Source organism: Vipera berus, assembly GCF_964194415.1.
Source record: "Vipera berus genome assembly, chromosome: 6".
In the NCBI taxonomy this organism is placed as follows: Eukaryota; Metazoa; Chordata; class Lepidosauria; order Squamata; family Viperidae; genus Vipera; species Vipera berus.
This window is the reverse complement of record NC_138208.1, coordinates 3,419,344-3,434,404: the sequence shown is the minus strand read 5'-3', so window position 1 is coordinate 3,434,404 and position 15,061 is coordinate 3,419,344. Positions and strand designations below refer to the sequence as shown.

At 43.7% G+C, this 15,061-nt stretch overlaps 1 protein-coding gene across 4 annotated transcripts in view; it reads left to right on the top strand.

The window, feature by feature from the left end:
- The first annotated feature begins 1,637 nt into the window (after window positions 1-1,637).
- Window positions 1,638-15,061, top strand: part of SLC26A5 (solute carrier family 26 member 5) — a 42,057-nt gene continuing 28,633 nt past the window's right edge. The window contains exons 1-5 of one of the 4 annotated variants that reach the window (XM_081331539.1): window positions 1,681-1,699; window positions 9,303-9,465; window positions 10,451-10,657; window positions 11,769-11,908; window positions 13,129-13,239. In XM_081331539.1, coding sequence (XP_081187665.1) covers window positions 10,503-10,657; window positions 11,769-11,908; window positions 13,129-13,239 — 406 coding nt within the window. In that variant the 5' untranslated portion in view covers window positions 1,681-1,699; window positions 9,303-9,465; window positions 10,451-10,502. Of the gene's footprint in view, window positions 1,700-7,733; window positions 9,466-10,450; window positions 10,658-11,768; window positions 11,909-13,128; window positions 13,240-15,061 lie in introns of those variants that run through there. The other 3 variants (XM_081331540.1, XM_081331541.1, XM_081331538.1) reach the window with 3 other exon arrangements.

Sequence of the window (15,061 nt, the reverse complement as noted above, 5' to 3'; positions counted from 1 at the left end):
TGCTTGATTTAGAAATACAGAAGAATTTCTCAATAAACTTTTAATTCTGTTTCCCATACGCAAAGAGATCTCCCTTTCGCCAGCCAAAAGCCTCGTCCTGCGCACAGAAAAAGCTGCAGGAAAAAGAATAGCCGAATAACATTACATTACTCCCTGGTAAAGGCACTTATCCTGGAGGGCTTAATTCATACAGCTTAATGCAGGGGTCCCCAAGCTTGGCAACTTTTAAGACCTGGGGACTTCAACTCCCAGCTTGGCTGGCTGGGGATTCTGGGAGTTGAAATCCCCAGATCTTAAAAGTTGCCAAGCTTGGGGACCCCTGGTTTAATGCGTGCAGGTAAAACATGCTTTACCGATAAATGGAATAATAGAATAGAATGGAATGGAATGGAATGGAATGGAATGGAATGGAATAGAATAGAATAGAATAGAATAGAATAGAATAGAATAGAATAGAATAGAATAGAATAGAATAGAATAGAATAGAATAGAATAGAATAGAATAGAATAGAATAGAATAGAATTACAGAATAGAATAGAAGAGGAATGTAGAATAGAATAGAATAGAATAGAATTAGAATAGAATTACAGAATAGAATAGAATAGAAATAGAATAGAATAGAATTACAGAATAGAATAGAATAGAATAGAATAGAATAGAATAGAATAGAACAGAATAGAACAGAATAGAAATAGAATAGAATTACAGAATAGAATAGAATAGAATAGAATAGAATAGAATAGAATAGAATAGAATAGAATAGAATAGAATAGAATAGAATAGAATAGAATAGAATAGAATAGAGGAATGTAGAACAGAATAGAATAGAATAGAATAGAATTAGAATAGAATTAGAATAGAATTACAGAATAGAATTACAGAATAGAATAGAAATAGAATAGAATAGAATTACAGAATAGAAGAGAAGAGAAGAGAAGAGAAGAGAAGAGAAGAGAAGAGAAGAGAAGAGAAGAGAAGAGAAGAGAATAATGGAATGGAATGGAACGGAACAGAACCGTGGCTAATAGCTCAGGAGGAGACCAAGTACAGGAGAATTAACAACAACAATAACAGAGTTGGAAGGGACCTTGGAGGTCATCTAGTCCAGCCGCCCACCCCCGCCCCGCTCAGGCAGGTGACCCTCTACCATTTCAGACAGATGGTTGCCCAGTCTCTTCCAAAAAAAAACACCCTCCAGTGATGGAGCATCCACAACTTCCGGAGGCAGGTCGTTCCGCGGGTTAATTCTTCTTAACCCTTAGAACCTCAATCCTTCTAATGTTTTAGTTTGGTGAATTGTTCTAAAAAACAACAACAACAACAACAACAAACACCCCCAAATGCCTCCAGATATCCCCACCCGGCTCTCTTTTCCACCGCTCCAAAATTAAAAAGTTGGAGGGGGGTGGTGGTGGTGGTGGAGAATAATCGTGGCAAAGCCTGACTCCCAAGGGCGAACTACCACTCCCGGCAGCCTTTGCTGCCAAGGCGCGCGCGCGCGCGGCCCCGCCCTCCCAGCCCCGGCGGCCAAGAGCCGCGCTCGGGCTGGCCGGCAGTGGGCGGGGCGGAGGGAGGGAGGGAGGAGCCTCCTCCGCCGAGTGGGCGGGGCCGAGAGCTGGCCCGGGCATCTGGAGCGCGAGCAGCCAGGCGGCCGCGGCCGGTTCGGCGGCGCTTCCAGGCCGAGCGGAGGCGGCGCAGGTGAGCAGCGCGTGGCCGGCCGGCCGGGCTCGGTTCGGGCAGGGCAGGCGGCGGCCGTTTTCTCTCTCCCTCCGCCGGGCAGAAGCCGGGATGCGTGTCCGGCTCTGGGGTTGCTTGGAGGTCTTTGCATTTATTTTTTTTTTGCAAGAGAAGCAAGGTCGAGCTGGCTTCCTCCAAGCCCGGGGTGGGGTGGGGGGGGTGGGGGCTCCTTGCTTCCTCCCTCCCCCCAGCCTTTGCAAGGAGAAGCCCGCTCCGGTTGCAAAAATCAAGCGTGCACGGGTTTCCACCCCACCCTCCTCCTTTCCTCCTCCCGCCGCGTTCAGACGACCATCCTGGGCTGTCCCTTTTTTTTTCTTTTTTTTTTCTTTTTGGCCCTCTCCAGCCTCTCTCTCTCTCTCTCTCTCTCTTTCTTCCCTTCTCCCGAGCCTGCCATCCCAGCCGCAGGGGTAAATCTGAGCCGATCCCGGGTTGCGGGGGAGAGGACCTTTCCGACACGTGATTGCAGCGAGGGAGGGAGGGGTGGGTGGGTGGCTGGGTGGGGGTGTAGGGAGAAAGCCGGTCTTGTGAAACCCGTCTCGGGCTGGAGATGCGTGTTGGGTGGCTTGGTTGTGTGAAAGGCGTCCGAAGCCGATTCGAGGAGCCCGCGGGCCCCCCCCCCGCCGCCGCCTCCTCCCCCCGAGCTTCGTTTGAAGGCAGCCCGGAAAGGGAAGGATTTTCAGCCTTAGATCCTAAAGTGTGCCCCCCCCCTTTTAAATAGGTTCAGACGTTGGAGGGAAACACGTCTGAACTCGGTTCACGTTTGAGCCCCTTTGCTCATTTTGGGGGATATGTGGGGGTTTTGGAGAGTTTGCCCCCCCAAAAAAAATCTATATTGGGGGAAAGAGGTATTTTGCTATTGTAATGCAGGAGGTCCTTCCTTCCTTCCTTCCTTCCTTCCTTCCTTCCTTCCTTCCTTCTTCCCTCCCTCTTCCTTCCTTCCTTCCTTTCTTCTCTTCCTTTCCTTCCTTCCTCCCTCCCTCCCTCTCTTTCTCTCTCTCTTTCTTCCTTCCATCTCTACCCTCCCTCTCTCCCCTCCCTCTCTCCCCTTCCCCTTCCTTCCTTCTTCCCTCCCCCTTCCTTCCTTCCTTCCTTCCTCCCTTCCTTCCTCTTCCTTTCCTTCCTTTTTCTTTCTTTCTTTCTTTCTTTCTTTCTTTCTTTCTTTCTTTCTTTCTTTCTTTCTTTCTTTCTTTCTTTCTTTCTTTCTTTCTTTCTTTCTGACAAAATATGACTCTTTTTACCAACCTTTTTTTTTACCGACAGTTTTTACAAACTTTTAGCGATGGGTCTGAATTATGAAATGAAATTACGACTTCTTAGGAAAAACTCTGCAGGACATTCCCTCTCCCCCCCCCCCCCCGTGCCTTCTTAGGGCAGCAGTCCTGTGAGATGGATTAGTTTGGCAAAACCTGGGTTTCGAAAGGCTTTTTCGACAACCCCGGGATTGGGAGTCTGGGTTTAATCGATTATTAGCGTGTTTTATCTTGGACTCCTCCGAACTGTTTGTTTGTCTCCAGTAGATCTGCTGGCCCTGTGGATTTTTCTGTATATTCTCCTTGTCAGCTGATTGCCCTCCGTCTTCTTCCCTTTAACTGTTTTATAGCTGCTTCTTAAATTTTTTTTCCCGTCTCCGTCCGTCCTTTCTTGCATCACTTGTGTGCTTAATCATGCTTTATCAGGAGGATATGTTTTACACGGTGTACCCAAATGCACTCCACGCACAGAGGAGAATCGGGTGACTGACTATCTAACTGCACACAAGTTGCAATTAAACCGTTGAACCACACCAAAAGTCATTTAGTTGTTTATGGCCACAATAAGCCTGGGCTCGGGTGACACACAATCGCAAAGAAATCCAGCAGAGGGGACCTCCGGTGAGTTCCACATCCTCCTGACCCACACTTCAGTCTACAGTAATCCTTGACTTAACGGCACTTCGTTGAGTGACCGTTCGAAGCTACAACATCGTTGGGAAAAGAGTAACTTAGGGCCCTTTTTCACACTTAACCACCATTGCAGCATCACATGATCAAAATTCAGACGCTTGGCATCTGACTCGTATTTATGACGGTCGCAGCGTCCCCGGGGGAGGGGGTGTCACGTGGTCCCCTTTTTGCGACCTTCTGACAAGCAAAGTCAACGGGGGGGGGAAGCCAGATTCACGCAACAACTGGGTTACTAATTTAACAAGGGCAGCGATTCACTTAAACGATGGTGGCCGAGGAAGGTCGTAAAATGGGGCAAGGCTCGCTTAACAAACGTCTCCTTTAGCAACCGAAATTTTGGGCTCGATTGTCGAGGACTACCTGTATTGTGTAAACTGAGAAATGTGGGATACTTAGGACTGTTTAGGTGTAAACAAGTCTCTCCGTGAATAAAATTTAGGGTGATTTTTTTAAGCGAAGAGGAATTCCAAATGGATTTATTCCCTGTTATTTCTCAAATAGCCATCATGGCCTCCAACAGGACAAGTGGCTTGAAAATCTTTTTTTTTTCTTCTACTTGATCGACTTTTTCTAGCAATGTGCCTCCTTGTTTTGGGTGTGTGTGTGTGTGTGTTTCTCTTTTGTGTTTGGACACTTATGTACCAGTAGTCCTCAGTTTAGGACCGCAGACGGGCCCAGACTTTTCATCACTAAGCAAGGCGGTTGTGTTAAGGGAGTGGTGCAGGATTGTGCAACGTTTTTTTATTTTATTTTAGCTACAGCCATTAGGCCAGTCACTGCAGTTGTTCAATGAATCCTGGCAGTCCTTAAGCAAATCCAGGCTTCTCCCCCCCACGGCCTTTGCTTGTGGGAAACCTGCTGGCAGAATCACAAAACGACAATCGCACAGCCCCTGGACACTGCACCCATTGTAAAGACAGGCTGGTTGGCACGTTGGAAACGGATCAAAGGGAGAAGCAACCTGGCATTAATGAGAAACTTCCTGTTTCTCGTTAAAAAGTGAGTCATTTTTTCCCCAGCGCTGTTGCAATATGATCGGCTAGGGCATTCTGGGAGTTGAAGTCCACAGGTTGCCAAAGTTGGAGAACTCTGCTGTAGAGTGCGTCATTTGGATTATTTCCTTGATGATTGCTTTCAGTTACTTATTGGAAGAAACAAATAAGACACAGGATGCAGCGGAAAGGAAATAAAAAGGTGATCAGTTGTGGCGGTACGCACATTTAAAGGGTTGGAAAGAACATACAAGACGCGCGCAAAGCAGTTTGGTGAAAGCACCAGATGAGAAAGTGGGAGACCGTGAGTTCTTAGTCCCGCCTTAGCCAAGAAAGTTGGCTAGGTGGCTTTCGGCCAATCACCAGAAGACGGTGAGTTCTAATCCCGTTTTAGCCATGAAAGCCAGCTGGGTGACTTTGGACCAATCACCAGGAGACAGAGTTCTAGTCCCGCCTTAGGCATGAAAGCCAGCTGGGTGACTGTGGACCAATCACCAGGAGATGGTGAGTTCTAGTCCCGCCTTAGGCATGAAAGCCAGCTGGGTGACTTTGGACCAATCACCAGGAGATGGTGAGTTCTAATCCCGCCTTAGGCATGAAAGCCAGCTGGGTGACTTTGGACCAATCACCAGGAGACTGAGAGTTCTAGTCCCGCCTTAGGCATGAAAGCCAGCTGGGTGACTGTGGACCAATCACCAGGAGATGGTGAGTTCTAATCCTGCCTTAGGCATGAAAGCCAGCTGGGTGAGTTTGGACCAATCACCAGGAGACTGAGAGTTCTAGTCCCGCCTTAGGCATGAAAGCCAGCTGGGTGACTGTGGACCAATCACCAGGAGACTGAGAGTTCTAGTCCCGCCTTAAGCACGAAAGCCAGCTGGGTGACTTTGGGCCAATCACCAGGAGACTGAGAGTTCTAGTCCCGCCTTAGGCATGAAAGCCAGCTGGGTGAATGTGGACCAATCACCAGGAGACTGAGAGTTCTAGTCCCGCCTTAAGCACGAAAGCCAGCTGGGTGACTTTGGGCCAATCACCAGGAGACTGAGAGTTCTAGTCCCGCCTTAGGCATGAAAGCCAGCTGGGTGACTGTGGACCAATCATTAGGAGACTGAGAGTTCTAGTCCCGCCTTAGGCATGAAAGCCAGCTGGGTGACTTTGGACCAATCACCAGGAGATGGTGAGTTCTAGTTCCGCCTTAGGCGTGAAAGCCAGAAAAACACCAGGAGACGATGAGTTCTAGTCCCACTTTAGCCATGAAATCCAGCTGGGCCAGTCCCTCTTTCTCAGCCCAACCCACCTCGCAGGGTTGTTGTGGGGAAGATAGGAAGATGAAGGTGTGTTGGATATTCTTGTAGCCTTCAGTTACTTGTAAAAAATAATAAAAGGATACAAACAAAGAAATTAGCAAGTTTATTTCAACTTTGAACAGTTCTGGCCAGGAAGATCTGGATACTCGAGCACCCAAAATGTTCAGATAGAAACGTGAAGACATGTTTTTTAGAGCAGGGAAACGTCTGCTGGATATTTTTATATGAACTCAGAATTTTATAAGCGTTGAATTTCAACGAGGAGATTCCAGCTAAAACCTCTACAGAACAATCAACATACGGCTGTAAAACCTCACAGGGAATTAACATCTCTGCTTCCTGAAACGCATCATTTCAAAATTGATGTATCAGCTTGTTAAAGGAAACTCGATGTACTGTAAATTTGGTAATGTATGTCCCACAGTATTTGAATCATGTTTCAGTTCCTAGAAGTAGAGACGGGTTATTGAGAAAAACAAGGGTTATTTATGTTGGTATAACTGCAGTCTGAATTCCCATCTAACCGGAGGAGGACACCAGGTACAGGAGAGTTAACAGCAACAACGACAATAATTAATAACAATAGAGTCGGAAGGGACCTTGGAGGTCATCTAGTCCAACCCTCTGCTTAGGCAGGAAACCCTCTACCATGTCAGACAAATGGTTGTCCAGTCTCTTCCTAAAAACCTCCAGTGATGAAACACTCACAACTTCTGGAGGCAAGGAGTTCCACTGATTAATTGTTCTCATTATTAGGAAATTCCTCCTTAGTTCTAGGTTGCTTCTCTCCTTGATGAGTTTCCATCCGTTGCTTCTTGTCCTGCCTTCAGGCGCTTTGGAGAATAGCTTCACCCCCTCGTCTTTGTAGGAGCCCCTCAAATATTGGAAGACGGTTATTGTGTCTCCCCTAATCCTTCTTTTCATTTAGACTACTAGACGTACCCAATTCCAGCCAACGTTCCTTATATGTTTTAGGCTCCAGTCCCCTGATCATCTTTGTTGCTCTTCTCTGCACTCTTTCTAGAATCTCAACATCTTTTTTCACATCGTGGCAACCAAAACTGGATGCCCGTATTCTAAGTGGTGGTCTTCCCACGTCCTTGTAAAGCGGTATTAACTCTTCACATGATCTTGATTCTATGCTTCTGTTAATGCAGCCTGGGATTGCGTTGGCTTTTTTGTCAGCTGCAGCACACGGCGGGCTCCTCTTTAAGGCATTGTCCACTAGGACTCCCAAGATCCCTCTCACAGTTACTGGCATTAAGCCAGGTTTCACCTAGTCCAGGGGTAGGCAACCTCGGCTCTTTTATGACTCATGGACTTCAACTCCCAGAATTCCTGAGCCAGCATGGCTCAGCTTGGAAACCTTCTCCCTTTCCCCTCAGCGTGGCTGGCTCAGGAATTCTGGGAGTTGAAGTCCATGAGTCATAAAAGAGCCGAGGTTGCCTACCCCTGACCTAGTCTATACCTGCAGAGTTATTTTTTTCTTGTCTAAGCGTAAAATCTTACTTGTATCTACGTTGAATTTTATTTTGTTGGATAGGGGCCAGTGTTCAGATTCACACATCTGAATGACTTCAGGTTAGGTGGGAGAATGACTTTTGCTATATCAACATTAGCTGCAGCAAGCTACAATTTCTCTAAAGGTGGGCCATTTTCATCCAGAGAAAACATGGTGGCCCAAGCTACAGAAATATTGCTCTTCTCTTTCCTTCTCTTGTCATTGGCAAGGGTTAGGTAACTCAACCTCAAAGCCACGTTTGAATCTCCGTTGACTTTGGGGTGGTAATTAATTAAAAAGTTCTCCTGCTTTTTATGGAAGCTGCCAAGTGAAATGGGTTGGTCCAGGAATCGGCCTAAAGAACATTTTGATATGGCCTAAAGAACATTTTAATATGGCCTTTGATGTTTCTAGAAACAACGGGGGGGGGGGAACCCGAGTGAAGAAATTAAATCACATTTTCCTAGAGGAAGATAGGCCGGACATTTGGAATAAGAACTAAAGCCACCGGTTATCTAAATGAATCATGGAACATTTGGGTGGATTGTAGAAGAGTCATTGTTAAATCAGCTGGCTGTGTAAAGAAGCATGTGATTTGAAGAAAAAAAAGAAAAATAAAAAAAAGAGAGGGCATTGGTGAGCTTTTCATTGTTGCCTGCGCAGAATACGCATCCATCCTGTTGATAAAATACTGGGACTCGCGGGGACAAAAGTTTAATGAAAATACATTGTTATAAATGATTTATTCTCCAAAGCACTTGAGGGCAGGACCAGAAGCAACGGATGGAAGCTTATCAAGGAGAGAAGCAACCTAGAACTCGGGAAGAATTTCCTGACAGCGAGGACAATTCACCAGTGGAAGGGAAGTTGCCTTCAGAAGTTGTGAGTTGCTCCATCCCTGGAGTTGCCTTCTCAAAAGGCAACTGGACTTCCTTGGTTTCTCCTTGAAGACCTTTCGCTTCTCATCCCAGAAGCTTCATCTGTTCAGCAGGGACCGCTAGGAACAGATGAAGCTTTTTGGAGAAGTGAAAGGTCTTCAAGGAAAATCCAAGAAGGTCCAATTGCCTTTTGGGGGGGGGGGAAAGGATCCTTGGGACAACAGCGACCTGTGTGACTGAGAATCTCCGTAGACATCCATCATTAGAGGTTTTTGAGACGGGCCTATGGTATTCCTCTTTGGTAGAGTCTCTTTGTCCCCCGTTTGCTAGTCGATCCGCAGCAGTAAATCTTTTAAAAGCTTACTTTGATTGGGTAGGATTAAGAGTCTTTATCTGACAGATAAGGAAAGGCGGTCAAGGCTGTGGTTTTCCCAGTTGCAATGTATGGCAGTGAAAGTTGGCCCGTAAGAAAGGCCGAGCGCCAAAGAATGGAGGCCTTTGAACTCTGGTGCTGGAGAAGACTCCTGCGAGTCCCTTGGACTGCAAGGCGATCAAACCGGTCAGTCCTAGAGGAGATCAACCCTGACTGCTCTTTAGAAGGCCAGATTCTGAAGCTAAAACTCAAATACTTTGGCCATCTAATGAGAAGGAAGGACTTGCTGGAGAAGAGCCTAATGCTGGGAAAGATTGAGGGCAAGAGAAGAAGGGGACGACAGAGAACGAGGTGGCTGGATGGAGTCACTGAAGCAGTAGGCGTGAGCTTAAATGGACTCCAGAAGATGGTAGAGGACAGGAAGGCCTGGAGGAACGTTGTCCGTGGGGTCGCGAGGGGTCAACAAAGGAAAGGCGTAAAAAAAGTCTCTTTAGCTCTCTTTGTGCTGCCCTTCTAGGGTTTTTGAAAGAGCGATTTTTAAAATCATTCCTGTTTTTTCCTTTCGTCACACAGAGAAACTGAAATCCAGAGCAGATTTACAAATTGTCCCCGGCTTACGACCACAGCTGAGCTCAAAATTTCCGTCGCTAAGCGAGACGGTGGTTAAAGGGAATTTTGCCCCGTCTTAACAACTTTTCTGCCCAGAGTTGTTAAGATGAATCGCTTCAGTTCTTAAGTGAGTAAGCTGTTGTGAATCTGGATTGGCCTGTCAAAAGGTCACTTCCCGGGGACACTTGCGACCGTCGTAAATAGGAGTCAGCTGCCAACCGTCTGAATTTTGATCCCGTGACCCTGGGGGGGGGGAGGCTAGCAACGGTCATAAACGTGAAAAATGGTCGTAAGCCAGTTTTCTTGGTGCCCTTGTGACTTTGAGTGGTCACTAAACTAACTGTTGTAAGTTGAGGGCTATGTGCGTTTTTGTCTAAATTAAATCTACACTAAAAAAAAGTGTTCAGAGGAAGGATGGTTTGCTAATTTACGTTTTTCCTGCTTTCTTTCTTTCTGAACTTTCATTTCTTCTTTTCTTTTTTCTTTCCTTCTTTCTTACTTTCGTTTCTTTCTTATCTTTCTAATCTTTCTAAACTTTCCTTTCTTCCTTTTTTCTTTCCTTCTTTTGTTTGTTTTTATTTTTCTGTTCTTTCTTATTTTTCTAATCTTTCTTATCTTTCTAATCTTTCTTTCTAAACTTTCCTTTCTTTTTTCTTTCCTTCTTTCTTACTTTCATTTCTTTCTTATTTTTCTGATCTTTCTTTCTTATCTTTCTAATCTTTCTTTCTTTCTAAACTCTTATCTTTCAAATCTTTCTTTCTTTCTAAACTTTCCTTTTTTCTTTCCTTCTTTCTTACTTTCTTTCTTTCTTTCTAATCTTTCTTATCTTTCTAATCTTTCTAAACTTTATCTTTCTAATCCTTCTTTCTTTCTAAACTTTCCTTTCATCCTTTTTTCTTTCCTTCTTTCTCACTTTTGTTTCTTTCTTATCTTTCTCATCCATCCTTCCTTTCCTTCCTTCCTTCCTTCCTTCCTTCCTTCCTTCCTTCCTTCCTTCCTTCCTTCCTTCCTTCCTTCCTTCCGTTCAATAAAAGCCTGGCAGAGATCCAGAAGGTTTCTTCTGCATTTCTTCTCAACAGAAAGAAACACTCCGTGCTAATCTTTTTGTACAGGCAGCCTGAAGGGACGTGTCTCCCCCGTCCTCACGTTTGTTGAATACATACTATGGAACATGAGGGAGAAGATGGAGCGGGGCCCACATCATCACCCGTGTACCACGTGGAGAGACAGGTTTACAGTCACGGGATTCTGCAAGGGCAGCTGCACGCAAAGGACAAAACAACGCGGCCTCTTGGCCAAAAGATAGCGCACGCTCTTCGGTAAGACATAAAATATGCGTGGTTTCATTAAACTAATCAGCTGGCCATTCTTCGGATCCCGTTCTGGTAGTCCTCGACTTAACAGAAAGTCGTTTAGTGATGGAATGAAATGGAGTGGAGTGGAATGGAATAGAGAATACAATACAATACAATACCATGGTATAGGATTTCCTGCCTAAACAGGGGTTGCTGTTCTATTCCTATTCTATTCTATTCTATTCCATTCCATTCAATTCCATTCCATTCCATTCCAGATTCTATTCTATTCTATTCTATTCTATTCTATTCTATTCTATTCTATTCTATTCTATTCTATTCTATTCTATTCTATTCTATTCTATTCTATTCTATTCTTCTATTCCATTCCATTCCAAATTCTATTCTATTCTATTCTATTCTATTCTATTCTATTCTTCTATTATTCCATTCCATTCCAAATTCTATTCTATTCTGTTCTATTCTATTCTATTCTATTCTCTATTCTATTCTATTCTATTCTATTCTATTCTATTCTATTCTATTCTATTCTATTCTATTCTATTCTGTATTTCTATTCTATTCTATTCTATTCCATTCCCAATATTCTATTCTATCCTATTCTATTCTGTTCTGTTGTTTTCCTTACAACAGGCCCAGTTGCAGTCATAAGCCAAGAGCCCACCTGTGCTAATATATTTTCACTGTAATTCAGAAATGTTACAGTGTACCCACCCCCCTGGAGACCATTTTTATTCCCTATATTTCTTCTCATATAACAACTAACAATACACAATATATTTCAATTGTGCCCTTATCCCCTCCGAAACATCATATATTCTTGAGTAGGTTGATTCCCTTTGCCACTGTTTTCATAGAATCCTCCCATATTTCATTATAATTGTTTACTTTAATCATCCCTTTTTCAAATTTAATTTCTGTTAATGTGTCATTTATTGCCATATTCCATATTTCATTATGCCACTCATTTCTTTGAATAACCCAGTTTCCATATATCTTTTCCTCAGCAAACCTCTGCAGAACTGGAGACGTAAAATGAACACAAAAAGATTTTCACTCTTGACAAGTTTCTTTCGATTGACTGACCCCTTCTTTTTGCTTTGGGTGTTTTCAGCTGTTCTTCCAAAAAAGCCAAATCGGTCCTCTACAGCTTTTTCCCGATTTTAACATGGCTTCCTCACTATCCCGTGAAAAAATATTTGATGGGAGACGTTGTCTCAGGGATCAGCACGGGGGTCATGCAGCTGCCTCAAGGTTAGTAAAACTGCCACTTTGAAAAACAAAATCTTCAACCCCCTCGAATCAAGGGTCTTCAAACTTGGCCCTTGGATGACTTGTGGACTTCAAATCCCAGAATTCCTCAGCCAGGCATGCTGGCTGAGGAATTCTGGGAGTTGAAGTCCACTCCTCCTAAAGTCTATATCAGGGGTCTTTAAACTTGGCCCTTTGATGACTTGTGGACTTCAACTCCCAGAATTCCTCAGCCAGGCATGCTGGCTAAGGAATTCTGGGAGTTGAAGTCCACTCCTCCTAAAGTCTATATCAGGGGTCTTTAAACTTGGCCCTTTGATGACTTGTGGACTTCAACTCCCAGAATTCCTCAGCCAGGCATGCTGGCTGAGGAATTCTGGGAGTTGAAGTCCACTCCTCCTAAAGTCTATATCAGGGGTCTTTAAACTTGGCCCTTTGATGACTTGTGGACTTCAACTCCCAGAATTCCTCAGCCAGGCACTCTGGCTGAGGAATTCTGGGAGTTGAAATCCACAAGTCATGGAGGGGCCATTGTTTTCCCATGCTGGCTGAGGAATTCTGGGAGTTAAAGTCCGCAAGTCATAAAGGGGTCATAGTTCCCCTATGCTGGCTCAGGAATTTCCGCTGCTAAGCAAGACAAGTGAGTTTTGCCCCAATATGGGCAATGTGGGTAATCCTCAACTTATAACCACAACACAGCCCAAAGTTTCCCTCACTAAGCGAGACCGTTGCTAAGTGAACTCTGCTCCATTTTACGACTTTTATGGCCACCATCCTTAAGTGAAATCACTGCAGTTGTTAAATTAGTAACATTTGACTCTGCTTGTCAGAAGGTCGCAAAGGGGGATCACGTGACCCCTGGGGGACGCTGCAAACCGTCATAAATACGAGTCAGTTACCAAACATCCGAATCTGATGTTTGGGGATGCTGCAGCGGTCGTAAGTGTGGAAAACAGTCATAAGTCACTTTTTCCGGTGCGGTTGTAATTTAACACAGTCACTAAATGAGTGGTTATACATCGAGGACTACCTGTGGTGATAATTTAGTTAGGAGGATCTTTGAAATTTGACATTTTACTTTCGAACTTGTTGCTGGGGGGAAAAACACGGATAAACTGCAACCGTCTAACTATTCTGCATTGAACCATTTATTCCAATAATTCGGTTGGGATCTTATGTGCATCTCACTTATTTCCTTTTTTTTCCTTTAATGTTTCTCTCAGGATTGGCTTATGCGTCGCTGGCTGCAGTTCCTCCAGTGTTTGGCCTGTATTCTTCTTTTTATCCTGTCTTTTTATATACATTTTTTGGAACTTCCAGACATATATCAATAGGTAACTCTCTTAATGTACCAATGGTTTTTGTAGTTTGCCTTGCCTTCAGAAATCGTGGAGGCTCCATCACTGGAGGTTTTTAAGAAGAGACTAGACAGTCACTTGTCTGAGACGGTGTAGGTTCTCCTGCTTGAGCAGGGCGCTGGACTAGAAGACCTCCAAGGTCCCTTCCAGCTTCTCTTCTCTTCTCTTCTCTTCTCTTCTCTTCTCTTCTCTTCTCTTCTATTCTATTCTATTCTATTCTATTCTATTCTATTCTATTCTATTCTATTCTATTCTATTATTCTATTCTATTCTATTCTATTCTATTCTATTCTATTCTATTCTATTCTATTCTATTCTATTCTATTCTATTCTATTCTCCTATATTCTATTCCATTCCATATCTGTTCCGTTCCGTTCTGTTCTATTCTATTCTATTCCATATTTTCTATTCTATTCCTTATTCTGTTCTGTTCTATTCTATTCTATTCTGTATTTCCTATTCTATTCTATTCTATTCTATTCTATTCTATTCTATTCTATTCTATTCTATTCTGTATTTCCTATTCTATTCTATTCTATTCTATTCTATTCTATTCTATTCTATTCTATTCTATTCTATTCTATTCTGTATTTCCTATTCTATTCTATTCTATTCTATTCTATTCTATTCTATTCTATTCTATTCTATTCTATTCTATTCTATTCTATTCTATTCTATTCTATTCTATTCTGTATTTCCTATTCTATTCTATTCTATTCTATTCTATTCTATTCTATTCTATTCTATTCTATTCTATTCTATTCTCAGTGTGCCTCAACTTTGGCAACTGGAAGATGTGTGGACTTCAGCTCCCAGAATTCCCCAGCCAGAATTCTGGGAGTTGAAGTCCACACATCCTCCAGTTTAGATGACTTCCTAGTTTAGATGACTGTGTTCGTGATAATATAGTTGGTGGAACCCTCTACATCTCTTTTTATTTTTTTAAAATGCGATTTGTAAGCTTCATTTATAACATAAAATATTTATTTATTTTATTTTATTTTAATTCCATTTATATCCCGCCCTTCTCCGAAGACTCAGGGCGGCTTACAAGCTTAGCAGTAGCCTTCATTCTATGTATATGCCTGCTTATTAGGGCTTTCGCCCCCCCCAAGCGGCATTATTACAAAGTCAGCTTAATTGCCCCCAACAATCTGGGTCCTCATTTTACCTACCTGGGAAGGACGGAAGGCTGAGTCAACCTGGAGCCTGGTGAAAGTACAAAAGCAAATAGTAAGGGACAACAGTAGGGCAAGAGGAAAAAGAGAAGTGCGGAGAAGGGGGAGGGAAAGACAGAAAAGGCGCTGACGTCCGACCTGCAGTAAAATAAGGCATTAAGGTCAAATCTCAACCTTTTGACATTTCTATAGTGCTACGAATGAGCCATTTCTATATCTATATGAGCCTTGGTGGAGCAGTGGGCTAATGCCTCCTTAAGTAACACCAGCTGCCTGCAATTAGTGCAGGTTCGAGTCCCACCAGGCTCAAGGTTGACTCAGCCTTCCATCCTTCCCAGGTAGGTAAAATGAGGACCCAGATTGTTGGGGGCAATTAAGCTGACTTTGTAATAATGCCGCTTGGGGTGTGTGTGAAAGCCCTAATAAGCAGGCATATACATAGAATGAAGGCTATTGCTAAGCACATTGATTTGTGCTTTAAATTGTAAGCGGCCCTGAGTCTTCGGAGAAGGGCGGGATGTAAATGGGATTAAAATAAATAAATAAAATAAAAAATACCAACAAATCAGCCCAATCAGCAAAACCCCAAATCGTAGGATCATCTTTTTTCCCCCTCCCT